The sequence below is a fragment of the Bos indicus genome, chromosome 9 (genome assembly GCF_029378745.1).
Source record: "Bos indicus isolate NIAB-ARS_2022 breed Sahiwal x Tharparkar chromosome 9, NIAB-ARS_B.indTharparkar_mat_pri_1.0, whole genome shotgun sequence".
NCBI classification, from domain to species: Eukaryota; Metazoa; Chordata; class Mammalia; order Artiodactyla; family Bovidae; genus Bos; species Bos indicus.
The window spans coordinates 84,635,583-84,663,538 of NC_091768.1; the positions used below are offsets into that span (position 1 = coordinate 84,635,583).

General features: G+C 38.3%; 1 protein-coding gene and 1 long non-coding RNA gene across 6 annotated transcripts in view; one reads left to right on the plus strand and one right to left on the minus strand.

Moving 5' to 3' along the window:
• LOC139184944 (uncharacterized) overlaps positions 1–8,629 on the minus strand; it is a 315,407-nt gene extending 306,778 nt beyond the window's left edge. Inside the window, exon 1 of the long non-coding RNA XR_011568517.1 lies at positions 8,490–8,629. This is a non-coding gene — a long non-coding RNA (uncharacterized lncRNA). The remainder of the gene's footprint in view (positions 1–8,489) is intronic.
• STXBP5 (syntaxin binding protein 5) overlaps positions 8,527–27,956 on the plus strand; it is a 155,467-nt gene continuing 136,037 nt past the window's right edge. For all 5 annotated transcript variants that reach the window (XM_019967557.2, XM_070796321.1, XM_019967558.2 and 2 more), the window contains exons 1-2: positions 8,527–8,679; positions 9,910–10,007. In XM_019967557.2, the coding sequence (XP_019823116.2) occupies positions 8,527–8,679; positions 9,910–10,007 (251 nt within the window). The remainder of the gene's footprint in view (positions 8,680–9,909; positions 10,008–27,956) is intronic.

A 27,956-nucleotide genomic window follows, 5' to 3' on the forward strand; every position in this document is an offset into this window, starting at 1 on the left:
TCAACTGCTAAATATAACATGGAGCATCATGCCTCTGTCTTCCTACAGGCCTGGGCTGAAAGTAATCATCACTTATTTTACCTCTACAGAAATCAAAAGAGGTTCATCTCTCCATGTTGAAGTGTGAACAGGAACTAACCTATGTGCTCAAGGGCTTCCACGTAACCTAGTTAGGAAGCCACACCTTGAGGTTACACCCTCTTTATGGTTATGAGGAAACCAAGGAAGAGACGTTGTGTTTTGGGCCCTGCTGAACAAGATTAAGTCTTGGCAAAAATATTTAGGTCATGCTGGTCTGGATGAAACCTAGTCAGAGGTTTTGGATGAATAATAGGGAACTGAGTGATTCCAGGGTCTTTCCTCCTCCACCCTTCATGTTTCCCAACCCCAGGTGTTGCTTCCACAGAAACCCATCCTCTGGCACAAGGTACCATGATGATAAGTACATACCCAATGGGAGGGCATTATTAGTGTGGAGAGTTTGAAATGATATACAGTAATAATCCTCAGGAGAATCAAAAGATGCTTTCGGCATTGAGGTTTGTCATTCCTTTTAGGGATTTTGCTTCTTTATCACTGAACTGCCATCTTATTGAGTGCCATAAGCAAGTTCATCGTGTTTGTATTTCCCATAACGCTCAGCAAAGTACCTGTCACCAACTGGGTACAGAGCAAATCTTGGTGAAATGAATACCAGTCATCACCCTGATGCAGATAAACACAAGCACCAGGATTCGGACTCCTGATCCTGTCTTCTGTAAACTGCGCTAGGGCAGCACTCTTCTGTGTCTCCCTTGCTCTATAGACTTTAAACATTTTGTGTCCTCAACATCATGATTATTATCTCTCTGGATGTATTTATGAGCCAGGAACAAACAGAACTAAACCACTACAGTGTACATAATCATGTTTCTTGTCCCTTCCCTGTGAAAAGTATTCTTTGTTTGTGCTTCCAGGCTGTTCACTTTTTTTTTTTTTTTCCCCCTGATTAACTGAAAATATTAGGTGAGTGTCAGAGAGAAGGGAGTAGATGCTGTGATACAAGAACATGTCTAAGCAGATTGAGGAAGGGGGGATTTGGAGACAGTGAGTAAGCCATCCAGCAAAGGCCAGGATTTCTAAGGAGACAGGGATCTGGGGTACTGGAAAAACTGCCATGAGGTGGGGAACAGTAGCGGGGCATGTATAAATAGGTGAGGAGCATGTCCTGTGCTAACTGTTTTACCTTCCATCAAAGTTTGTCTTAAGAAATCATTCAAGAAAGATCGAATTCCAAGGCTTCAAGAGCTAGGGATGTGTAACATTTTGGTGTACTGACGTGTTAGTAGGTTATTTAATGGGATTCCCAGGTGTCCCATTTGTGTGTGCATGTTGGGCGGGGGGACCATAGTTGGAGACAGGGGACAGGTGAGGTGGAGAAGAACAAAGCAGTGGGGTCGAGGGTGGAACAAAATATTAACTTTAACTGCTTTTCAAAGCTTACTCAGTTTCTACATATTAAAAGTGATTAATTGCATAAAGTACAAACTTTATGGTTAGCTCTTCAGTCCACAAATCAAATACAAGACGTTATTTACAGTAAGATTTAAAACCTAAAATAAGATACTATAATTAAAAATTCTAGAAGCATTATTTTTCACCTCAAATATGGTCCTATTGTAGGACTATCATTCCCATGGTAGAAAGATTATATAATTAGAAATATTATAGAAATACAATATTATAGAAATATGTATAAATATGTATAAATATATAATAAATATTTATACTATTTATATTATATAAGTATATATAATAAATAAATATTTCAAAATATATTTCTAGAAATAGAAATATTATGTAATTATAATGTATTATAATTTGAAATGTATTAGAATTTATTGAGGACCTGATTGCTCAGTTTCTAATTTTAAAGAATCTGACAGTATTTCTCTCTTATATTTCTGAATGCCTCACATTTTCTGTTTAAGTGCTTATTTGGTTCAATTTGTATTGTTTTGCACTTCCCTTGAACTTCAGTTCAGTTCAGTGGCTCAGTCGTGTCCAAATCTTTGTGACCCCATGGACTGCAGCATACCTAGCTTCGCTGTCCATCACCAACTCTCGGAGCTTGCTCAAACTCATGTCCATCGAGTCAGTGATGCCATCCAACCATCTCATCCTCTGTCATCTCCTTCCCCTCCTGCCTTCAGTCTTTCCAAGCATCAGGGTCTTTTGCAATGAGTCAGTTCTTTCCATCAATTAGCCAAAGTATTGGCGCTTCAGCTTCAGCATCAGTCCTTGCAATGAATAGTCAGGACAGATTTACTTTAGGACTGACTGGTTGGATCTACTTGCAGTCCAAGGGACTCTCAAGAGTCTTCTCCAACACCACAGTTCAAAAGCACTACTGTGGGCAAGACTCCCTTCAAAGAAATGGAGTAGCCCTTATAGTCAACAGAAGTTTGAAATGCAGTACTTAGGTGCAATCTCAAAAACAACAGAATGATCTCTGTTCATTTCCAAGGCAAACCATTCAATATCACAGTAATCCAAGTCTATGCCCCAACCACTAATGCCAAAAAAGCTGAAGTTGAACGGTTCTATGAAGATCTACAAGACCTTCCAGAACTAACACCCCCAACAGATATCCTTTCATCACAGGGGACTGGAATGCAAAAGTAGGAAGTCAAGAGATACCTGGAGTAACAGGTAAGTTTGGCCTTGGAGTACAAAATGAAGCAGGGCAAAGGCTAACAGAGTTTTGTCAAGAGAATGCACTGGTCATAGCAAACACCCTCTTCCCAACAACACAAGAGAAGACTACACATGGACATCACCAGACGGTCAATACTGAAATCAGATTGATTATATTCTTTGTAGCGAAGCTGGAGAAGCTCCATACCATCAGCAAAAACAAGACCAGCAGCTGACTGTGGCTCAGATCATGAACTCTTATTGCAAAATTGAGGCTTAAATTGAAGAAAGTAGGGGAAATCACTAGACCATTCAGTTCAGTTCAGTTCAGTTCAGTCACTCAGTCGTGTCCGACTCTTTGCGACCCCATGAATCACAGCATGCCAGGCCTCCCTGTCCATCACCAACTCCCGGAGTTCACTCAGACTCACGTCCATCGAGTCAGTGATGCCACCCAGCCATCTCATCCTCTGTCGTCCCCTTCTCCTCCTGCCTCCAATTCCTCCCAGCATCAGTCTTTTCCAATGAGTCAACTCTTCGCATGAGGTGGCCAAAGTACTGGAGTTTCAGGTATGACCTAAATCAACTCCTGATTAATTACTGATCAATTTTCTTTCCCTTGAACTTACTGATCTTTGTCTAGGCACTTTTGTATTTAGTTTAATGATAATCTTACAAATAATATTAAATAGTAATAGAGGTGATCCATGGAATAATGAAAGCTCATTAATATCTGCCTAATCTATTTTTCTAGAAAGGCCAGAGCTTGACAAAGAAGATCACAACATAGTGGATCCTGCTTGTTCCCAGACAAGGCTTGTTTATTTAGCTGATGATATTTGTCCAGTTCATGCAGGCACAAATGGTAACTGGAAATTCTCCAGAAGTCATAAATGTGGAAATTAAATTGCAACACCACTCTTCTAAGTGCTCAGGCTGAAAACGGGGGCATTATCCTTCCCTTTTCTCTTTCTCTGATACCCTCCCTCATTCTGTCAGCAAATCTTGGCTCTACCATTAACATATAATTCAAAGTCAGACCCTTTCTCACAGTAACCACTACTTTTAACCTTTCCAAGCCACCATTTGCTTGCTGGGCTACTGCAGTAGCCTGTTAACTGTAGGCAGAATTGTGAGTATAAACTAAAAAGGGCAGTGAAAAATGGCTACACTATCTCTACATTCCTTTACATTTGGGGCAGGTTGTACCTAAATTTCTGACCAGAATATTTGATTGCAAGAATCAGAAACCTATTAGAACTCATGAACACAAAGAAGGAAAGTATTGCCAGATTTCCCAAGGAATAAGGATTGGGAACTGGAAAGTCAGGAATGGAGACTTTCCACCTCACTAGAGTCACTTCTCTGGTATAGTTTGTGTGTCTGCTTGGTTCTCCTAGGTTCCACAGATGTCTGGGAACTCTCAGCTTTAATCCCAGCTCTACATGACTTCTTAGTAGAAGACTAATTAGCATCTTTATGACTCAATTCCAGATTCCCAGAAGAAGGTGATCTCTTGGTTTGGCTTACTTCAGGTGTGTCTGCCTTTGAATCAATCAGTTTTGACCAAGACACATGGTCATGCAATCAAAACAGAGGTGCCCAGTTCTAGCATTTCAGCAGGGCCTAGGGGACCCATTCAGAAAAGGGGGCGTGAACCAGGCAAACTAACTAATTAACATCTCTACTGCAATTTACGGATAATTTAAATTCAATATTCTGTTAAATGGTGTAGTGAATCAATTATTGTCACGCACACATCCTTTGGGACTCAGTAAATGAAAATTAAGTCAATACAAATGAATGCTTAGCAGGTGAGGTAAAGTTTGTTTACCTTCCAGAAAGCTTTTGCCAATAACATAATTTCTTTTTAAAATATTTATTTTCAGTTTCTACTTTATTCTTATCAATCAGTATCCAGCTGCCCCTGTGAGACCAATAACAGGGCCTTTGTTAGCCTGGTAGCCTATAAACAAGATAATGAAGATGGGCAGATTCAGGAATGTTATGAATTCTTGGTCTTTGGCCTTTCGTGACAAATAATTGAATAAGCTGCCTTTCCTTCTATGTATCAATTATTTTTTTACCTTTTAATTTCTATTGAATTAACTGAGTATTGCTTAGAGCTGTCCTAACTCAGCTAAATGTATTAATAATACAGCTATTTATAATTTGTCAGTAGTATATATTATTATGTCATCATTTCCTGGTCCCTTCTTCAATAAGCAGGTAAGAAAGAACTCCATTTGGGAAAATATCATAGAAAGCCATTGAATTCTCCCAAAGGCAGAAAGCTATTCAATTGTTTGGAATTGATACACTGAGTCGTTCCAGCAAACAAAACAAGAATAAATAAATAAAATTTTGTTGTGAGATTACTATGGGTAAAACTATCCCATATGCTAAATTTTTAAATGAATAATATAAATTATTGATTTTTTAGTCATTTTTATTGTAAAATTTAAATTTCTAATTAATTTTAATTTTAAAATAAAGTCCTAATTTAAAACCAATTGACTAGTTGAAACTGATACAAAATGAGTTTGAGGATCTCATATTTTATCTTTGCCATCACAAAAGTAGATATTTGGGAGTGTTGTTGCTTTTTACCTAACAGAATTCTAGATATGTCTCTGAAACAGGAGAAGATGGATTGCAAGTGTACAAAGCTAACCTACAGTAGCAGATATGCTCAATATTCACCCTAAATTGTTTAAAGTTTACATGTCCTCTAGGAACCAAAGTTTTGAGAATGTCAGGATGAGCTCATAATCTGATGAGAGAGATGAAGTGTAAAAATCAACACAAAAGTTGATTTTTCCAAAAGTCCTCGCCCCTTAAATTGGTGGGGTACTGGCCTAACCTGGTGATTTGTTGAAGTCCCTTTCTCCCCAAGGACCCTGATAGTAGTTTTTCCATTTTACTGTGTGTACCTAATTAGTGCAAACTTTACATTTTTCTTCCCCAGTTTATCCTCCAAAACCCAAGGAAGAAGGTAGTATTAATCTCATTTTACACATGAGGAATCTGACCCTTAGGAAAAGTAAGGAATTTGTCCAGGGTTGCCCATATTACCAAGGTCCGGATTGAAATCTATGTCTGGCAGACAACGGAGTCTAGGATTTTTCCACTATACCACAAAGCCTCTCAGCAAGACATTGTCCCTTCTCCAAAGAGTTTCATAATCCAGTGATGACAAATCATCCAACAGATATAATTTTCAAACTAGGTGAAAAGGTGGATCATAAAATTCTGTGGGGAAGTGATCTCTCTGTTTTGCAATTTACTCCTATGGAGATATACCTATTTTTTAAAAGCTCTCCAGGTAATTCTGACCATCTCCCAGCTGGCTTCTAATGCTTTTCTCCCTCCTCTTCACCTAGCCAACTCCTTCTCACCTGGACTCAACTATGATGAGTTCCCCATCTTGGAGGCCTTCTGCTGCCTTCTCTTAACCCTCTTCAGTCCTTCTCTTGCATGATTCCCTCAATGAACTCATCACATTGTTTCACAATTATTTATTTACTTGAGGTTTGCTCCCATTTGACTGGGGAGCTCGTTGAAAGCTTTGAGTCTTCAATACCTAGCAAAGTGTTTGACACTCAAAAAATGTGTTTCACAGAACTAAATCAGTAAACAAAATTTTCAGAGCCACTTAGAAATGGCCTGAAAAAAATCTTAAAACTTGTTTTTATCGCTGGTTACGCCTAGTGAATTAACTAGGTAATTCAATAAATATTCAATAAATATTAAATTCAATACATATTAAAACAAATTTATAGGTTTCCAGTGAGAGCGTTCTTGGATGCGGAAGCTCCAGAGTACTACATTTCCCGAAATTCCTGAGGCTCAGCCGCCACTGGTTTGTTGACTGTTCTTGACTGCCTGTCATTTCAACCAATACACTGATGAGAATTTCCCTGCACCGGGCGGGAGGCGACCAATCATAAGGAAGAGGGCGGGCACTTCTGATTTGGGCTCAGAAAACCCTCTGTAACTCAGAAGCGTCAGGGGCTGGGAGTTGCTAGCTTTGGAAGAGTGTGCTTCTTCCCACTCCCACCTCACGAATTAGAATTCGTCTTTATGGGTTTCCAACCTTTTCTTTACGTTTTTCCTAGTTTCCACTCCTTCCTAATCAGTACATCTGCTTCCCATCCACCTTTCCGTGTTAAACTCACTCTCCGGAAAAGGTAACAGCATCATGAATCTATCTTTTCAAACTTGAGCTAGACATCTGTCTGTGAGCATCCAAGTGAGATTGTGACAGTGAAGCAATGGAAAGATTCGAGCGAAAACTTCCTTCTTTCCCCTTTTCTCCTTGCAAGAGTGAAGAAGCTACTGGAGATTGCTTAGTGGACAACAGGATTACAGGACGGACCGAAGATTTCTGAAATGAGTGCCCGCGCTGTTTACTTCCCTCCCTCATCTCCACCACCTTAGCGTGCGGACTGAATCCAGGGCTGGTGTGTCACTGGTTGGGGCAGACACCCAGCCCTGGAGCCGGTTCCCTTTGGCAGCCTATCCCATTCTAGCAGCTACCTGCCAGGTCCACGCTTCCATCCTACCAATAGTAAGAGCTTCAGGAAAGAATTCAACTCCTTTCCTAGTACCTTTCTAAGTCTGTCATACTCTTGCCACAGAAATAACCGTTGTCTAGACGCTCTTTTTCCAAAATTCAAATCCAAATCAATCCAAAACAAAGACCATCAATAAAGCAGCAACAATCATTGTGCAGCCAGCAGCCGGGAGTGTGTGCCTCGTTAAAGGGTGAGAATATAAACCCTCGCTTTAATGACCAATTTTGAAATAAAGGTTTCCTGCTGCTTGGTACTCATCAACATTTTTACTACCCCAGCTGCAGGAGAAGCAGCTGCATCCACTGGCAGGGCGATTGAGATGGGAGAAATTTAGCCACGGTCTGGGATTTTCGCAGAGGATAATTTGAGCCCCAGCTCCACTCCGACGGCGGAGGGGGGGGCGGGTACGCGCGGTGCGCATGCTCAGCAGCCCGGCTCCGCCGAGGCCCAGCTGCCGCCACCGCCGCGGCCAGCGCTGTAACCGCGGCTGCCGCTGCTGCTCGGAGCGGGCGTTGGTGCCCTGTGCCGAGGCGCCCTGTCAGGCGGGAGGGAGCGGCCGGGCGGGACCGCGGACGGCGGCGACGGCGGTGCCTGAGGAGGGCAGCCGGGGCTTTGAAGGAGCGAGGGCGGGCCGAACCAGCCGCGGAGAAGCGAGGCAGAGGGCGCGGGGACCCACCCCGGCGTCCTGCGTGCGATGCCCGGCGGGCAGCGGCGCTGAGCGGCAAGGAGGCCGAGCGGCGAGCGCGGACGGAGAGCCGGCGACCCCCGGGAGAAAGAGGAGGAGGAGGAAGCTGATCCGGAGCGGGAGGAAGCGCTGAGGGACTGCGGGGGCCCGGGCGGGCGACAAGCGGCGGGGCCGCGGGCCATGGACGCGGCGGCGGCGGCGGGGGCGAGCCGGGGCGGCGGCGCGGCGCAGAGTCAGCCCGCCGCCAGGTGAGGCTGGGCGGCGCGGGCTCGGGGCGCCGCCGCCACTGCTGTGCCGCCGGGCCGCGGAGCGAGGCGGCGGCGGCGGCGGCGGCTGAAGCGGCGGCCTCGGAGCGAGAGGGGTCGCCGGCGGGGCTTCTGGTCGCCGCTGCTCTCTCTCGTCGTCGCAGCATTTCCTGTTCGGATTATCTCTCGCTTCTCCCCAGCTGCCTCCTTCCCCTCACACTCCCACTCGCGCCAGCTCCTCTGCGTCCTCGGTCGAAGCTGCTCTCGGCCCGGGCCGGTTCCCCCCCGCCTGGGGACGCCCCTTACCTCGGCTCCCGGGGTGCGAGGGAGCCCCGCCGCGACCATGAGGAAATTCAACATCAGGAAGGTGCTGGACGGCCTGACCGCCGGCTCGTCCTCGGCCTCGCAGCAGCAGCAGCAGCAGCAGCACCCACCTGGGAACCGGGAGCCCGAGATCCAGGAAACGCTCCAGTCCGAGCACTTTCAGCTCTGCAAGGTGAACGGAGCGCGCAGCCCCGCGAAAATTGGGGTCGTTCTAGGGGCACCTCGGGCTTTAAGCCCGAGTGCCAGGGTTAGAACGCCAATAATACTCAGTACCGCGAATAAAGGGCTTGCTCCCACAGCACACATTTGCTTGGTGGGCTATTTTGGAGATTGACATCATCTTACTCCTGTTTTCGTTGATTTTCACATGCGGCAATCATTTCAGGATTGCTTCCAACATACTGACCTTTAATTCGTATTCTTAATCAACAACTTTTATATTCAAGCATTCTGATAGATCTTTCACCGACTTCCAAGTTTCCTTTGGGAACAGTGTCTAACGAATATTGTTTATGAAAAAGCTAGACGTGTTCAACTGGATGTTGGCTCATTTTCACCTTAAAATGTGGTAGGAGACTTCACATATGAAATCACAGGGTCTTGTTAGCCTTGTGTTTGGTGGAAAAGTTAGAAGTGGAATTTTTGCCTATTAATGGTACGGCAATTGCCATAGTGATGTGTAATTCAGAAAGAATGATGCAGCGAATTAATTCACCAGCTGCTCAGTGAGAAATACAAACTTGTGTCTGTATTAATACCTGGCTTCTTCATAAATACCAGGCGTTCGTAAGTCGGAGTTTAAGTGTGTATTATACTTTTTGCTTCAGTATCCTAAAATTAAGGATTTAATACCAAGATGCAAAAATAGATGCTGTATTTATTTTCATTCTGTTACGGTTGCAACATGATGAAATAGATTTTTGCTAATTCCTTTGCTGAATCCTTAATTAAGACAGCATTTTCGTAAACGTACTTGCATTTAACATAGAAATAAAGTAAGGATGAAGTTATCACACTTGAAATAAGCATGAATTGCATTTTTAAATGAATTTATAGAATTTTTTTACCACTGCCAACTTTAATAATTTGTTCTCAGACATAATAGTAAAAAGAACGTTAAATTTTTTTCTAAAGAGTACCTCTGTGATGAGAAAGTAGAAATGTAACAATGGGATCGATTTTCTTTTTTTGGTTTCAGTTTTTACTTGCAGAAGTTTTTATGTGATGTAGAATTCATAGTTTTCATAGTGTTTTTTTTTAAATAGCAGTGCATGTATGTGTGTTTTGTTTCAGTTATAATAGGTTCTTAATTGGTTCTAGGTTCTAATGTCTCTGTTGACTTTTCTGTTTTAAAACTTTGCTTCCTGCCCTGGTTGCTGTGATGTCACTTGCCTATGCCTAGACTGTTCGCCATGGATTTCCCTATCAACCCTCAGCCCTGGCCTTTGATCCTGTACAGAAGATCCTGGCAGTGGGAACACAGACTGGTGCTTTAAGGCTGTATCCTTTCATTTAAGTGAACTTTTCCCCAGTCATTCTCTATTGCTGATTAGTTGCTTTTCCTGTGTAATTCCAAAGAAATGGTATGATCAGGTATTAACGTGAAATCCTGTGGTTGTGTTTTTCCCCGGGATTATACACATGAAAGGTTGTGTGTTGCCTTGTTGTGTCTTGACTCTCAATTTATACATCGCTAAAAACATGTAAAAAGAGTTCTAAAGGTTTGCGATAATAATTACTGTCTTTGCGAGGAGGTAGAAGTTTCTAAGGGGAAATATATCTGCTTATGGTAGTGGTCTATTGAACAGACTGTTGAGGATGAAGCTTAAGGACAATTGTACAAGGCATATTTTATTTGCTTTTTAAAAATATTGTTCATAGTAGATGTTCCAGTTATGACCTATTTATTATTCTATTGAATTAGAAATTGAATTTGAATTTGTTTCTGACCCGATCATCTAGAAAAATTAGAAAACAACTGTAAATTTTATATAGTTACGAAGTGTTGCTGTTTTCTTAGTATAATGCAAATAGAGAAGTATACTATCTTGATATGTTTTCCTGTCATGATCTACATTTGTGATGTATATGTAAATACTGTGAGGTTAACTGTACTCTTAAGTATTATAGAGAAATTTTTTCTGGTTATGCATGAACTATAATTTTATCATAGAATGTTTTTCCAAATATCTATTCATTCTTCAAGATCATTTTTTCAGCCTGAACAATGGAGAATATTTAACAATTCCTCTCAAACTATTTAAACTTGAAGTAAAATTGTGTTTACACTTACTGTGGCATTCACCTACATTGCCCTTATTTTTAAACTTAAGATTTTAAAAAGAAAATGCTTTGTTATAGGAAGCAGGGTATCTGCTTCCTATATATTAGTGAAGTAATGTGTTGGTAATAAATAGCAAAAAAACACCAGATAATAAACAGAGACACAAGGAACTGTGCTCTCCACATTTTAGATTTATCTGCCTCCTGAGAAGAGGGAGGGGGTGGGAAGCTTGCCTTTGATTTAACATGTATCTTGCATTTCCTTACCTTTCAAAGTCTTCATTTCAAGGTAGGGCTATATATGGTATCAGGATATGCCTCGTTTCCTTTGTGATTAATGTGCTATGTTCCAAATGCTTATAAAAGTTTTCCTTGAATTGTGTTACTAAGTTAAGACTATCACTCATAGTAAATATCAATAGTACTCTCATACCTAGTAAAATGGTAATATCTGACCAGGCTAGATCTCAGTTTGTGAGTTTCTAAGACAGTATGTCTAAATGGTTCTTGCCCAAATATCTAGTTGATACTGAAGTATTTTTTACTTCATTTGTTTAGATATTCCTATATCCAGTGATCAATACCTTTCTAGTCTAGGATTCCTGTTTTAGTCTTGTGCAGATGGGACTTAAATTTTGGCAGTGTGGGTACTAGTTGTCCAGCACAGCTCTGTGTAGTGACAAAAGTAGTGTGTTGTTGGATCTAGATGGACTGTTTAGAATGAAAAGCAATTTTTTTTGTTCCCCAAAAGAGTATCACCTGGACTCAAAGGGGGAAAAATGTGGAACTACATTAGTTATTTTTAGATTATTTTGGTTTTCTTTTCAGTGGGTTTAATTTTTACTATTTTCCCAATTGAGACCCAATGTGTTCTCAATTTTTTTATGTACATAACTGTTTTAACAGCCAGTCTGCTCCTTTTATTACTTAATATAATAAGTACTGCAAGCAAGGCTGACTTTATAAAACCAAGTATTTTTCTTAAACAAGACTTTTTATCCCTAATGCATTTGAGTAATTAGCATATTAATACACAAAGGGAGAGGTTAAAGAGTTAGGCCTAATGTTAATTGCCAAATGACAGCAGGGATCAGGTGTACAAAATCATCACATATCAGTCTTTTGCTTTTGTACATGTTTAAATAGTTAAATACTATATGAAAAGTAAACCTATAATTTACATTTACACCTAATTTTTTAGAACTTTTCTTACTATATTTAGAATGAAATTAAGAAAGGAATTTATCAAATATATTTCTGCTTTCTCTTTTATGAGATTTACATGAACATTCCAGAGTGATAAATTGGTTTGCCTACCAGTAATAACACCTAGTCATTCCTCCTGTTAAGTTTAGGTAGAAGATAAGCTCATGAGCTTTATTATGGCTTTGATTTGTAGAAAGTGACTAAGATCTTTTTATTCTTATATAATTTCTACTATATGTGGTTTAAAATTTGTTCATTTCTCCATTCTTTGTTTTGAAAACTGGGCAGCTATAGTTTATTTCCAAGCTCCATATTGATTTAATGTGCAGACTTATTCTAAGTCTGTTCTTTTGCCCTAGCTCTTTTATGTTTTTCACTATTTTATTCAGCTTCTTTTAGTCCTTTGTTTTCTTCTCATATTAGACTCTTATAGCCTATAATACATTTGTTCTAAAAGATGTCTTTAGGACAGAAATATACTTGTAAATCAAAGTCTTTTCTTTCATTTAACTGTGGAGCAGAGTAGGGGATTTTTAAAAGTGGGATTGGGCTATTAGAATTTGGATTGCGTATCTAATTTAACTAATAGAATATCTTCCTAAATGTTGAAGGACTAGATTAAGTTCTGTTTTGAGATTAGGAAAAAAATATGGAATTTATATCTGATATCGAATGTTTGTAGATAAGAACTGTAGAAATCTGAATCCTTAAATAATATCTAACCAATAATGATGCAAGATAAATTGAATGTATTTGCAGCATTAATGTATAGCAAATGACTGATCTAATTATATAAACATGCTTTATGTTCAGCCTTCTTGGCTTCTGGAGTGAATATGAGGTTGGAGTGAACTTACTGATAGGAAGCAGGAGAGCATAATTTTATATGCCAAGTCATATAGTAGTGATTTAATTATCTTAATTCTCTTGCCATGTAGAAGTGGGTGCAGTTTGATTCTTCCAAGTAATCTAGGCATCAGAACTATTGGGATAAAATAATCATTTGTCCCCAAATGGAATACATAAAAGGGAGAAAAATGGTTCTAACTGAAGAATGAAGGCATTGCTAGGAATGCTGCTGTTGTCCTTATGTAGACTCAGGGTTTACTAGTATAATTTTAACCATGGTCTACCCTGATCTTATTTTTAAGGTAATTTTTTCTAAACACAATGAGGTCATTTTACATATGAATATTTCAAGGACTGTGCCAAAAAATGGAATTTCAAATTTACTGAAGTTTTGTAAAAATTCATGAGTTTTTTAAGTATCAAAATTATCAAAGAACCTCATTTTTGTCTTTCTGACTTGTGGAAAACATGATCGGCAGTCTCTGCTTTGATAAGGTGTAGACCTGTCTTTCAAATTTCAGTGTAAGGTTATTGAATGCAGAGTTATAAAAGGCTTTCTGTACATTGGAGTTCATTTAACAAGCACTTATTAAATGTTAACATTTGATTATGAATTGTGCCCTTATCTCTTGTTCATGTCTTGCCACTAAAGAATTATGTGTCCTTGAGTTAGGTTTTTTTCCTTACTTTTAAAATGAAGATGCTGTATTAGATGATTTCTTCAAGAAACAACTTTTTGATTCTAAGTAGCTATATATTGTCCTGAATGGGGAAAAGAAGTGAAAATGTTTCTTACTTTCAAGGATTAAAACTACACATAGTTGAAGCTAGAATTATTTAGGAGTCTACTTCCCAGGTGGTGCTAGTGAAAGAACATCCTTGCCAATGTAGAAGACATAAGAGATGCAGGTTCGTTCCCTGGGTGGGGAATATCCCCTGGAGGAGGACATGGCAACCCACTCCAGTATCCTTACCTGGAGAATCCCATGGACGGAGGAGCCTGGTGGGCCATGTTCCATAGGGTTGCAAAGACACAACTGAAGCGTTTTAGCTGCAGCAGCAGCTACTGACATAACACAAAGTGAAACTACAGTTGAATTTATTGCATTTGCTGACATTTCTGCACATTAGTAGGTGAGGATCCAGAATGGTAGAAAAGAAGAAATTGGAAAATTATTCTAGGCTAACTGAGGTCAAAAGTAGAGAAAAGAGAGTTATGGTACTTTGGAGGGATACTAAAGAGACTGGTTGAAATTGTGATCCTAATTGAGTTGGGAGAAATAAGGAACCAGTTGGTGGAAAAACTTGAGTGTCAACCTGAGTTACCTGGGCGTTATTCAGTAAGGAATCATTGTAGCTATGTGAGAGATATGCTGTCCGGTAGACTGTGACCTTTCGGATTTTTAACAGGGCAGTGTGTCATGGATGAAAAGAATAGAACCAAGGCAACCTTTGTATGTAACTATTAATCCCTGTGGGTAGTAAAGTGGATCTAAAGCAGGGGAAGTAGAATGGGAACTGGGGAAGGACTTGAGGACTTGTTTGTATCAGGTTTTAGAGGGAGTCACTGCAGATAAAATTCTCAAATACTGCCCTGAGGCAATTACAAGACAGAAATGGAAAACTTGGTAAAGAAGGTGGCAGAGTAGTATTGAGTTTGGAATTACGTCATCTTTTAGTTTACTCCTCTTGCCATTTTGAGAAGGTAGCCTAGACGTATTTTAGCTTAAGAAGTTGATACAGTTTTATATTTGATTGCCTTTGAGTTGCTCCCCAGTGATTTCTTGGATTTTGTTATTGAGCTAGTGTAAAGTCACTGTTAGCTGTTTGGCTTTGCCCGTTTATTCTTGGTCAGCATCTCTCAGTAATGCTAGCATTTGGGGCCGGATAATTCTGTGGGTTTGTCCAGCATGTTGTAGTCTGTTTGATATCCATGGTTCCTACTTACTAAATGCCAGGTTACCTCTGCTGTCAGTGTGCAACCCAGATGCCCTCGTACTTCCAGATGCCCTCGCACTTCCAGATGCTTCTGGTTGAGAACGACTACACTCTGTCTTAGGTCTTCTACCAGCTAAGTTGGAATAACCCTCCTAGCTCATGAAGTGAGAATCAGAATTTAATGCAATAATGTAAAAGTATAGTTTTTAAGAGCATGCCAGGACTGTTTCAGTGACTGTTCAATATAATATTATTATAAATACGAGTTTTTCCCGTGGTTTTAATTCTCACTTCTTTCATTTATTTCAGCAAAATGCTTACTGAGAGGCAACTCGGTGCCAGGCACTGTGTAGGAAGGCCTTAATTTCATTTACTTTTATAGCTGACACAGTCTTTGAAGAAAAGATCTTAAAGTACTATTTTTGTTTTTTTTTAAGTGGTTGTGTTTCTTTCAACCACAGGTTTGCAAAATTGTTACTTAGATGTGATAAGATAATATGTGAAGATTTGTTACACACAGTGGTTGATAAATGACTGCTTAAAGATTTTGTACTATAAGTTAGCATTGCAATGTTTGACTTGCTGCTTATTTATTTTACAGAACATAATCACAATGTTGGAAAAATTTGGAAATAGATTTTTGTTCAAGTAGTTAAAAGTGAAACAGTTTAGCTAGAAACTGTTTTTTAAAAACCACATTTTTATTACTCTTCTTCCCCACCATCCTTTTTGTTCATAGAGGAATTCTAGTCATTTGAAATTCTAGCTGTAGAGGAGAAACAAGGACTTTGAAACACTTTTATTCCTCAACTCTTAACTCATTAAAGAGGACTTTGTATAAAAGGAAGAATGAGTACTGTGTCAGCTATAGGTTGTGATTCTCAGCATGGATTATGGCAGCAGGAGAAAAAGACACATTGACTTTAGAAACTACCAGAAAAGCTGTCTGCCTGAAAGCAGTTATTTTACAATGAATTTCTTGTGGAGGGGAAAAAAGTATGATAGAATGTGAATGGAACTGAAAAGGGATATGTTAGTTACTGGTGAATCAAATTTGTGGTTGGTAAGCACTTTTGGCTTAAAGTAAGATAGGTGTTTTTTTTTTCTGTTAGGTATTCTCTTTGTTTTCCTTTTTTTTTTTTTTAGTATAATTTGCTTTTAAAATTATAACCTGACTTTGCCATTCTGGCAGAGAAAGGTAAAGGAATATTGGAGGAATTACCTTATTAAAAGTTTATGTTCTGGTCTTCAGACTAATTTTGGATAAACCAACTAAAATCTCTAGGCTTTTAGTTTCCTTTTTTGTAAAACTAGAAAATAGGGATCTGTGATTTCTAATAGTCCTTTCAGCTCTATGATTTTGAATTTCTGCTGAGGATTTGGGAATGCTGTGGACCACCTCTGTCTAGAGTATCTTCTGATTGGTTGTCCTGAGTACCTGTTACAGAGGGTGAAGTATTGGACTCACTTCCATTGTGGGTTCCTTTACTTTGTACCCATTGACTGCATTCATAACTCAGCAGATACAGAGTTGTAATCTTTTGTTTACAAAAGGGGGCAAGGAATAACATGTGAAGAACATTTTTTTGTTGTTGTTGAAACAACAGCTCACTTTGAGTAAGATGGTGAATTGTTGCTTTTCCTTGTATAATCAGTAAGTCCTCAATATGACATAGGAAAGTTGCTGCTGCTGCTAAGTCGCTTCAGTCATGTCGCACTCTGTGTGACCCCATAGACGGCAGCCCATGAGGCTCCCCCGTCGCTGGGATTCTCCAGGCAGGAACACTGGAGTGGGTTGCCATTTCCTTCTCCAATGCATGAAAGTGACAAGTAAAAGTCAAGTCTCTCAGTCGTGTCCGACTCTTAGCGACCCCATGGACTACAGCCCACCAGGCCCTCCGTCCATGGGATTTTCCAGGCAAGAGTACTGGAGTGGGGTGCCATTGCCTTCTCCGATAGGAAAGTTAGGGAATTTTTAATATTGTTAACAAAGTTTACTTTCCTTTCTTGAGTGTTAGTGGTCAGGTTGTAAAATTAAAATGAGATTACTTAAAAATAATGCTGGGTTCCTAATTATATGATTTAATTAAATTTTATATAAGAAATTTAAGAGAGACTAATTTCATTGACTTGCTAGCATGTAATTTGAGTAGCAAATCTGGTAATTGTATAGTACTTGGAATAGTAATAACTAGCAATGTACATGTAAATAAGTGAACTATAGGGGTGATTATCCTTAAAAAGATAAGCTTTGGTTGTCTTTCTTTGACTTTTAACTTCATGCACTGGAAGCAACACCTTATTTACAAGGAGGAAATTAATAATCAGAGTGTCAGCATTGATTTGTAATGTTAAATTGAGAATATCCTGTCCTGATTTGGTGCATTATCATCATTAGAAGGTATATTTGGTATTTTAAGGTTGCAGATCAATGAAATGTCTTTGGTTTGAACTAAACAGATGTCTGTTTAAGGATATAGCAAAATGATACAGAGAAAAGGACCTTTGCCTATATGATATCTTTTAAATTTGGGGCTTCCCTGGTAACTCAGCTAGTAAAGAATCCACCTACAATGCCGGAAACCCTGGTTTGATTACTGAGTCAGGAAGGTCCCCTAGAGAAGGGATTGGCTACCCACTCCAGTATTCCCGGGCTTCCCTGTGGCTCAGACAGTAAAGAATCCACCTGCAGTGCAGGAGACCTGGGTTCTACCCCTGGGTTGGGAAGATCCTCTGGAGGAAGGCATGGCAACCCACTCCAGTCAGTATTCTTGGCCTGGAGAATCCCCATGGACAAAGGAGCCTGGGGGACAAAAGTTCATGGGGTCCCAAAGAGTGAGACACGACTGAGCAACTAAGCATACCTTTAATATTTGAATGCCTTTTGTTAGACATAGTATAGTACTATATAACTATGGAGGAAGTAGAACAGAGTAGCTGACTTGATTTCTATTAAATAAACAAAGAATACATAAAACTGTCATTGTCAAAGACTACCAAAAGGTACTTGATATATCTATCTCCCTTGCCTTAATCACTTGTGAGATAAATCACTCTAAGAAGAAAATAGTACCTTCAGATTTAAATACTCAGACTTCTTACCATGAAGATGTTCAGGCTTCCATATAATGTCTTGTACTTTTAATTTGAACCCATTTCTGATTTTTATTTGTAACATCAAAGAAGAAAGATAAGTTAGTTATCTTCCATATATCATTATTACAACTTTTAACATTTTTGAAGAATTTAAAGACTAGTCATCTACTTCTGGATTTGGTGATCCCAGTTGCTGTAATCTCTCACTGTTTTGCATTCATTTTAAAGAAATATTGAATTCTGTTAATCGCTCCATTCAATGTGTTACTTTTGTTTTTTGGGTTTTTTTGGGCAGGAGAGTGCTTGAGTAGGAGGAGGGTTAGGGGAAAGAATCATTGACACAGTGACTCCTTACTACTTGTGCTCCACAGTGGGCCATGTGTTAATGATTCCTTAAGTCTAGAATCCTTTTTTTTTTTTCCCCATTAAATAATTCTTTAAAGCTGAATGCTTTTGTCTTTGTGATGTATTTTTCGTTTTAATTTCATCCCTATTTCCATTCATGGAGCCATCTTTTTCTTAATTCACTATTGAAAATCTAAATTTCTATATTATCATCCTTTTATATGTAATATGATATAGTCATTAAGTATCTAAAAATAGACCTTTAGGAATTTATTAACTGTCAGAAATGTTATGAGAAGATGCAGTAGAGTCCGAAGCAGTGCAAATTAGAATCAACCAGTATCCTCTGCCTTATATAAAGTTCAGAAATTTGGACAGAAGTCAGTATACAATTATAAAATCAAAACAGAAGGAACATGCAGATTCTTAAATGATTAGCTTAGTATGGTCTCTACTAAAGATCATATAAAAGATGAGTGTATGTGTGCATCAAATGAGGTAATGAAGACCTAAATCTTTAATTCAGGAGTCAGCAATTTTTTTTTTTTTGGTAAAGTGCTAGGTAGTAAACATTTTGGCTTTATCATCTCTGACCCAGCAACTCAACTCTGCTAGTGTAGCACAAAAGCAGCATAGACTGTGTGTGCAGGAAAGAATGTAGATTCTCCAGTATATAACTTTATTTATAAAATCAGGCAGTGGGGTAGATTCAGCCCGCAAGCTGAAGTTTGCCAATCCTTGCTCTAGTTTATTAGGCTTCCTTGCTCTTAAATTAGGGAGGAATGCTCAGGAAGGAATTATTGGGCTTCCCGGGTGGCTCAGACAGTAAAGAATCTGTCTGCAATGCAGGAGATCCAAGTTCAGTCCCTGGGTTGGGAAGATCCTCTGGAGAAGGAAATAAACCCACTCCAGTTTATTCAGCTTCCTTGCTTTTAAATTATGGAGGAATGTTCAGGAAGGAATGACTACAGAGATTTTTATAGTTTGATAAATTACACTTCCACACTCAATTTAAATTTAATCTTTTAGCCATAAATAGAAAAATATAGAAAAATACTGTAAAGAACCAATGATACATGGTACCATTATATACCAAGTTAATTTATTTTCATAAGTTTTTTTTGACCCTGTGAAAGATGAATTATTTTTCTGGTGAATTATAATTACTATGATAATGAATATGACTTATCAGGCATCCTTTGGGGACAGTTCAGTCATCAGTTGTATTATTGAAGTATTCAGCTTGTTTGAGACCTTTTCTTCCTAATTTTAATTTAAAATATATTGATTGATATTTGTATTTTTTTCTTAATATTTTCATTAATGTTATATTGAGATAAGTAGGAGCATTTAGATACTTCTAAATATAAAAATGAATGTAAACATTTTGTTAAAGTATTGTGATTTCTTAGATGTCTGCAAATTTTGATGAAAAATCATTTTCATTTGTGGAAAAAAACCTGCAAAAATGTATTAACAACAACAAAAACTGATAAAGCTCTTAGAAGTAAATTTATGTGCATGATAGGTGCATGATAGGTCAGATAGGTTGCTCACCCTTTCTTGGAATGAATATACATGGTACTTAAATTGAAAAATTATATCTACTTTGAAAAAAATTTTTTTTTAGGTTAATTTCCTTCATATGATAATAGGTATCTAAAATCTATATCATACATTATATTTAATGAAAAATAAAATTAAAAAAATGAAAAATTTTTATCATTGTTCACTGTCTATATAACTTTTCACTAGCAGTAACTACAAACTTTATTCAGTAAATAAAGCTAATTTCCACTTAGTTTCACTTTTCCAACTGGTGTTAATCCTTCTAAAGGTTATTATATAAAGACAAATGAAATGATGACATACTGAACATATGTATTTTTGCTGGTGCTATGATTTAAAAATGAACATTGATCTAAAATAACATTCCCTTAATCTGGGCGTAAATACAAAGAAAAAAAAAACTAGCTAATGCTTTTGACTTTAGTACAGTCTTCATTGGGAAATTAGAATTTGCTAAGCACATGATGCTATTTGCAAAATAATGTAGACTTAGAAATTATACAGTAGTTACTATTGAATAATGTTTTATTTTTTTAATTAGGGATATTTTTATAACACCTTTTGGTTGTGTTTCCCTTTCAATAAGGGCTATCTAGAACTTTCGAAGCTTTTCCTGGTGAGGTTGTCTGTTGAAGAGTGATTAAACTTACCCTTTCTTGAAAGTACATAATCTTTTGTGGTAATAGCCGCTACCTCGGCTTTTTTACAGCAGTACTCTGCCAAACGTGACTAAATCTAGTGGTATCAACTATTGCAGTACTTTCTGCCAAATTGCTTTCCTTTTGTGTGTGTGTGTGTGTATAATATGTATATATTAATATATATATAATATGTATATATATTTTATCTTTTGAAAGGGACAAAAAATATTGAAACAGATTTTCCATATTTGTAGTCTCTGTACTATATTTTTTATAATGTGTTTTATTTTTCTTCTAAAATTCACTTGGCCATACATACTTAAGAACTTAGCCATTAAGCATCTGAGAATGGATGCTGGGATAAAAGATTGTTACTTGATACGTGAGAATGTATGTTCCTTCTTGTTTCTTTAACCCAGACCACGATTATTTATGACTGTATTTTACAGATGACTGAACAAGTGGTTCATTTGAAAGTATATTTATGTATCAAAAGCCATTCTAAAGAACTGCCTGTGATAGTAAATATAATTCATTTTGACCCCTTTAGAGATAGTCCTAACTCCAAAGCAGTAAATAATAAGTGAATATTTTTCAACCACTCTATTCAAAAACAATAAATTCTTACTCAAAACAATAGTGGACGATGTAGCTCGAGACCTATTTCAACCAGTTAATGCTATAATTGGGGCTGCCCAGGTGGCACTAGTGGAAAAGAATCCACCTGCCAATGTGGGAGATGCAAAACATAGGTTAAATCCCTGGGTCAGGAAGATCCCTTGAAGTAGGAAATGGTAACCCACTCCAGTATTCTTGTCTGGAAAACTCCATGGTTAGTGGAGCCTGGCGGACTGCAGTCCATGGGGTCGCAAAGAGTCTGATGTGACCAAGCACGAGCACTATGCTGTGATTATACTGTAGTCTAGACGCTGCAGTCAGTTTGAGTTGATGTGTCACTCACAAGAAAAGCAGCCAAACACATTGGACATTCACTGTAAATTACTAAAAATTGTGTTAAGAAAGTTTTAAATGTTGACCTGTGCATCTTAAGTGGTTAATTTTAGCATTTTGTTTTACTGTAGAAATAGTCCACAATATAGTTTTGCTTAGGTAGCAGACTAGCAGAATGTTAGGATTGTGAATAAGAAGTAAAAATTACGTCCACCTTTATGACAGTGTGGCTAGTTTCACTTCTTAACGTATAAATTTTTTTGGTAGACCTTACTCTTCAGAGCAGTTTTGGCTTCACAGCAAATTTGAACAGACAGTACAGAGATTTCCTATACATCCCTATTTCCACTTGGCACAGACTCCCCCATTATCAGCATTCCCCCCAGAGCGATACATTTGTTACAGTTGATGAACCTACACTGACACGTCATCACTTAAAGTCCATAGTTATGGAAGGGTTCCTTCTTGGTCTTATACATACAGTGGGTTTTGACAACTGGATATTGACACGTATCCACCTTTATAGTATCATACAGAATAGTTTCACTGCCCTAAACATTTTCTGTGCTTTACCTATTCATCTCTTCCCTTCCCCTACCTCTTGGTAACCAGTGATCTTTTTCCTGTTTCCATAATTTTGCCTTTTTTTCAGAATGTTATATAGTTGGAGTCATATAGTCAGCAGCCTTTTTAGATCGTCTTTCATTCAGTAATATACGTTTGAGTTTTCCTTATCTCTTAATAGTTGATAATTCATTTCTTTTTTGTGTTAAATATTATTCCATTGGCCGAATATACTGCGGTTTGTTTATCCATTCACCTACTGAAGGACATCTTTAGTTGCTTCCAAGTTTTGAAAAAGTAGAAATACACATCCATGCATGGTTTTATGTGTGGATATAAATTTTCACCTCCTTTGGGTAAATACCAAGGAATAGGACTACTAGATTGTATGAGTATGTTTAGTTTTATAAGAAACTGCCAAATTGTCTTCCACAGTGGCTGTACATTTTGTATTCCCACCCAGCAGTGAACAAGAGCTATTTGGCCACATGTCATCATCATCATTCGGTGTTGTCGGTTCTGAATTTTGGCTCTTCTAATACATTTGTAGTGATATCTCCTTGTACTAATTTGCATTCCTCCAGTGACCTATGTGGGGCATCTTTTCATACGCTTATATGCCGTCTGTATATCTTCTTTGGTGAAGTGTCTATTAAGGTCTTTGGCTCATTTTTAATTGGGTTGGTTGTTTGCTTATTGTTGAATTTTAGGAGTTCTTTATATATTTTGGATAATGGTCCTTTATCAGTTGTCTTTTGCAATTTTTTTCTTCAAGTCTGTGGTTTGTCTTGTTATTCTCTGATACTGTGTTTCACAGAGCAGAAGTTTTAAATTAAGTCCTGTTTATCTTTTTTTTTTCTCTTTCATGAATGGTGCCTTTGATGTATCTAAAGAGTCATTGCCAAATGACTAGGTTTTCTCCTATGTTATAAGAATTTGATAGTTTGGCATTTTACATTTAGGTCTGCCATCCATTTTGAGTTCATTTTTATGAAGGATGTAAGGTCTGTGTCTAGATTAATTTTGGGTGGTAAGGGGAGAGGAAGCATTCTGTAGGCCTGTGTGTAGGTCGTAGTCTTTTTTCGAGCCTGTGCTTCAGGACTGTGAACTTCTCAACTGTTCTCAATTCCCTGCTCCTCCCATCTTTGCCAAAGGAGTTAGGGTGGCTGGAGAGGGTTGAAGTTGATTTCCCTTCCTTCAGGCCAGTTAGGCTCTGATAAACCCCCAGCAGTTTAGGCTCTGTTTATTGCTCCCGAGGGTAGACCTTGTTATGAACAGAACACTCCAGTAAATTTAAAAATGGTTGCTTTTCCCTTTCCAAGAGGGCATTTTCCTCGGATAGAACATGGTAGAGAGCTCTTGGAGGTAAAACTCACAGAAGTGTGGGAAATCCCCCCTCCCCATGACTGGGTCCATCTGGGGTTTCTTACAAACTTGTCTACATTAAGCCTCCAGCAGTTCATCATCAAGTGTAATCTAGGTTTTCGTGCCCCAGCACTGATTGCTGCACATGTGTCTGCTGGTTGGTTCATTTTGGTATGTTGTCATTCTCTGTATTGGCCTGTCTCTGCAGTTTTGGGAGCAGTCGTTTGCCCTGTGAATTCTTTTAAATCTAAGATAAGTTGTTGATCTTTAGTTTATTCAGCTTTTTATTTGTTGTTAGGATGAAATGACAACTTGCAAGTGTCTTATGTGCTGGACCAGAAATCAGAAGTCTGTATTAATTTTTATAGGTGAAAAATACATGATCTTTAATTTTTAAAAAGGTGTTTAAATTGATGTTTGTCAAGTCGATGAAACTATAAAGTTAGGGGTGCTATGCTAAGTCGCTTCAGTCATGTCCGACTCTGTGCGACCCCATAGACGGCAGCCCACCAGGCTCCGCCATCCCTGGGAGTCTCCAGGCAAGAACACTGGAGTGGGTTGCCATTTCCTTCTCCAATGCATGAAAGTGAAACGTGAAAGTAAAGTCGCTCAGTTGTGTCCGACTCTTCGAGACCCCATGGACTGCAGCCCACCAGGCTCCTCCGTCCATGGGATTTTCCAGGCAAGAGTGCTGGAGTGGGGTGCCATTGCCTTCTCCAAAGTTAGGGGTACTATACTATAAAAGTGCAAATAATTGCTATTTGACAAAAATTTTAGTATTGTAAATACATTCAAAGTTCATAAAATATGGAATGTTCTTCACTATCTTAAACCTATCAAGTTGATTAGAACTAGTTCAGATGGAAGTAGCAAATTTTTAGAAGTATGAAAAGTAAGACCTAAGATGAGATTAAGGGGATTCATAATTTTTCAGATTTTTTTTCTTCAAATGAAACAGTTTAATTTGTTGTTCTTTAATCACTAAGTCATGTCTCACTCTTTGTGACCCTGTGGACTGCAGCAGGTCAGGCTCCTCTGTCCTCCACTGTTTCCTGGGGTTTGCTCAGATTCATGTCTATTGAATTGGTGATGCTAACCATCTCATCCAGCATGAGGGTCTTTTCCAGTGAGTCAGCTCTTCGCATCAGATGGCCAGAGTAATTATTCATATATAAATAAACACCTTGTGTCTGTGTGCGTGCGTTTCATAGAAGATAATGCTTAATTATGCTTTTGCCACAAGGTTTCCCAGTTTTTCTCAGCCATGGCTACACATTGGAATGATTTGTGGAACTAGGGGGAAAAAAATGAAATAAAGCAATGCCCAAACATGTGCTTAGATTTCCACTCTAGATAGAAAATTCTGATTTAGTGAGTCTGGCATGGAGTTTGACATTTGTAATTTCTTTTTTGTTGTAATTGTTCATGGCTGCTTCTGATGTAGAGCCAGAATTAAGAAAGACTAGTTAAATGTTTGGTAGACAGGGTAGTGGTGTTCTTAGTGAGGCAAACGATAGATCAGAAACACATTCAATATAGTATATGTAGAGAGGATGTCATTTTAAAGCAGTCATAACATCTTGAGATTTATGGTATAACCGTGAGGAAACAAGCTGACACTTTGTTCTGTCATTGCCTTTGGAGACATCACTGTGAAACTGATGTACAAAGTATTTATGAAGATGAAAAGGAACTGAAATTCTGGGGGTGCCTTACTCATCTTCCTAGCAGTGTATTACTGGACATGAGAAACAGTAGTGAAAGGCCATGGAGTCTGATTAAGAGGTTGAAAAGTCTAGTCTTAGGTTTGCAGGTGATCCTTAAACCGATGAGGTAAGGGAGGCAGGGGCACAGTTCACAGGTGAGAATGCTGCAGCCCACATAGGTTGTCTTCGTTATCACAGTTCAGTTTGCGTATTTCCCATTTTTTTTCTGGTTATCTGCTACCTCTAGAACTTTCTTTGAGAACAGATTGTATGTATTGTTTGCCCTTTTATTTGTTGCCCCATTTATTCCTCATAACAGTACAGAATAACAGAATTGAAAGCTTTCACGTGCAATGTGATTTGTTTATGTTCACACAGAATAAATGGTAGACTAAAGCTCATTCTCTTTTCATTTTCAGAATCCTTTTGTCAATATTCTTTGACCACACTATGGCGGTATTTGGAATTTATCTTTGTTACTGAGAAATAATCACATTACAGTTTAAGACTTAGGCCATTGAAAGTAAAAATCATCCACCGACCTTTTATTCACAGAATAGTATGCTGGCTCAGAGTAGACACCTTGAAGTCTTACTGGAACACTTGAAGAGGTATGAATTACCCTGTTTGCTGAAAGTCTAAGGATGTACTAAAAGAAGTGGTAACAGAAGTTAGTGGAAATCTTCCGGCTTTCTGATGGATTCAAATGCTGTGCCTGGGCTTACTGTTTTTAACGATGTCAGGGAAGAACAGTTTACTCTTAAAAGTCTTTCTTGGTTTGTTGGCAGAATGTCTGCTCAAAGTTACATTCACAGAATGTGACATAATTAAACATGGGATAATTTATTAGTTACTAATTTATGAGTTCATGAAAAATATGGTTATCCACATCCTTGTTTTAAACTTTGCAGCATATAAATGTATTTTCAGATACTGCACAGGATATCAAAGTCCTCCAGTTGCTTTCCACTGTATTAATACTCCAGTCTTCTGTTTCTGGTTGCAAAATTGAATATGTCACTTCTGTTGCTGTTCGAACAATACTGATACTTTCTTTGACTTTTTCTTTGTTGACAGGAATTGATGAACAGATTCTCTAAGAAGATATATAATTTAAAAGATCTTAATAGTTTATTAAGTACAGTATGTAGCACTAATCATTACCACATTATTCATAAAAAGTAGAGGTTGTCCAAATATGTGTATAGTGCATAGTGGCAATGACAGCAGTGAAGTTTGCTGAGGAATTATTCTTTCAGAACGTGTGATTGGCTGAGGTCCCATTGCCTGCTTCTTTTACTGTTTTTTATTCTATTTTGCTGACAGTACAGTGGAAAAATCCCAGAAGAAAGAAGAAGCAATATGAGGAGCTGTTGCTATGATTGTAATACCGACCTAACAAATGAGTGGAAGGTCAAATGAATAGGCTGGAAATATAGATTTCCTGGAATTTTGAGAGCTATAATTGACCCTAAAGACAATTTAGTCTAGTCTCCTGATAGAAATAAGAACTTTGAACGTGTTTCTAGTATCCTGTACTTTTGGTTGACTTTCTGAAAAATGAGCTTAATTTTACCTAAGAAGATATGACAGGACATAAACAGGTTTCTTAGATTTTATAAAGTCATTCATTCATAGATATTTATTAAATGCCTGCTATGTGCCAAACACTATTGCAGGTTCTGGGAGTGAAGAGATAAGATCACCATATTCCTGTTACCTGAAACTCTTAAAAGTCTAGGTAGGCTGTAAGGAAGGCTTTCAAAACTTTATTGGTTTTATGGTATTTACTTGCAACTAAAAGTTACATTTGGTCTGGTTTTATTGTTTCAGACTAGTCTGACTTTGTAGTCTCAACTATAAGTGTTTCCTCTGTATTTTCAGTTTTAAAATGACTTGAAATAAGTCAGGTGATGTTTAGATGTGAAAATTGGTCCTTTCTTTTGGGGAAGTGAGGTTTGATGATGGTGTGTTCGTGTTTGTGTCTCTGTGATGTCCTGGAATTATTAATAGACTGCATGAGTTCAAACCCCAGCTTCCTTACTAACTAGCTATATGGCTTTGGGTAACTTATTTAACCTTGTGTATAAGTTTCCTCATTTGTAAAAATGTTGCTTATAATAGAGGGTGCTGTTTGTGAGGTGATACATGTATAGTACTTGACACATTGTTTTCAACAAATATTAGCTGCTATGATGATGATGATGATGATGCACTTACTTCTTTACTCCCTCCATTTCCAACCAAATATATATGTGTGTATGTGTGTGTGTGTATAAAACCATTTAGGCGACTGAATGAATGCTTATTTTGAATTTAAATTTGGTATGGTAGTATAAAAGATTCTACTAGATCTAGATCTAGTAGATCTTTGTTTCTGCTTATGTGTCCTCTGTCCTTACATATATCTTCCTGATTATTCTTCATTAATAGCTAGTTTTATTATATTACTTATTCCTGTAAATATTTCCCTCTCCCCCTCCTCCCCCCCCTCCCCCCCGCCCCCATTGCTTTCTTAGAGGATTTCCTGCAGGACATCTGGGCCTATCTAAAACATTCATAAGATATTTGGTCCATGCCAAAAGCTTCTTGAATTTGGTCCTGTCTAAAATGTCTATGAGCATACTTGATCTATGCAAAATGGCTTTGGACAGGACCCAATTTCAGGAACCTTATGGTGTGAACCCAATGTCTTAATGGTCATTTGAGACAGGATTCCATGTCTGTTCACCTTGAGGGTCATGTCTAAATTGGGAGATCATGTCTGTATTCAGAGACTCTGCTCCCAGTCAAACAGCCTTATCTTCTGCAGTTCCTCTTCAGGAGTCTTGCTGGTTGGTGCTTGTCTGGACAAGAACCATGAGTGTAGCTGTGCAGGAAGTGTCTGGTGTATGTCATGGGTCAGGTATATTGTTGGTTTACTCCAGAAACAAAGA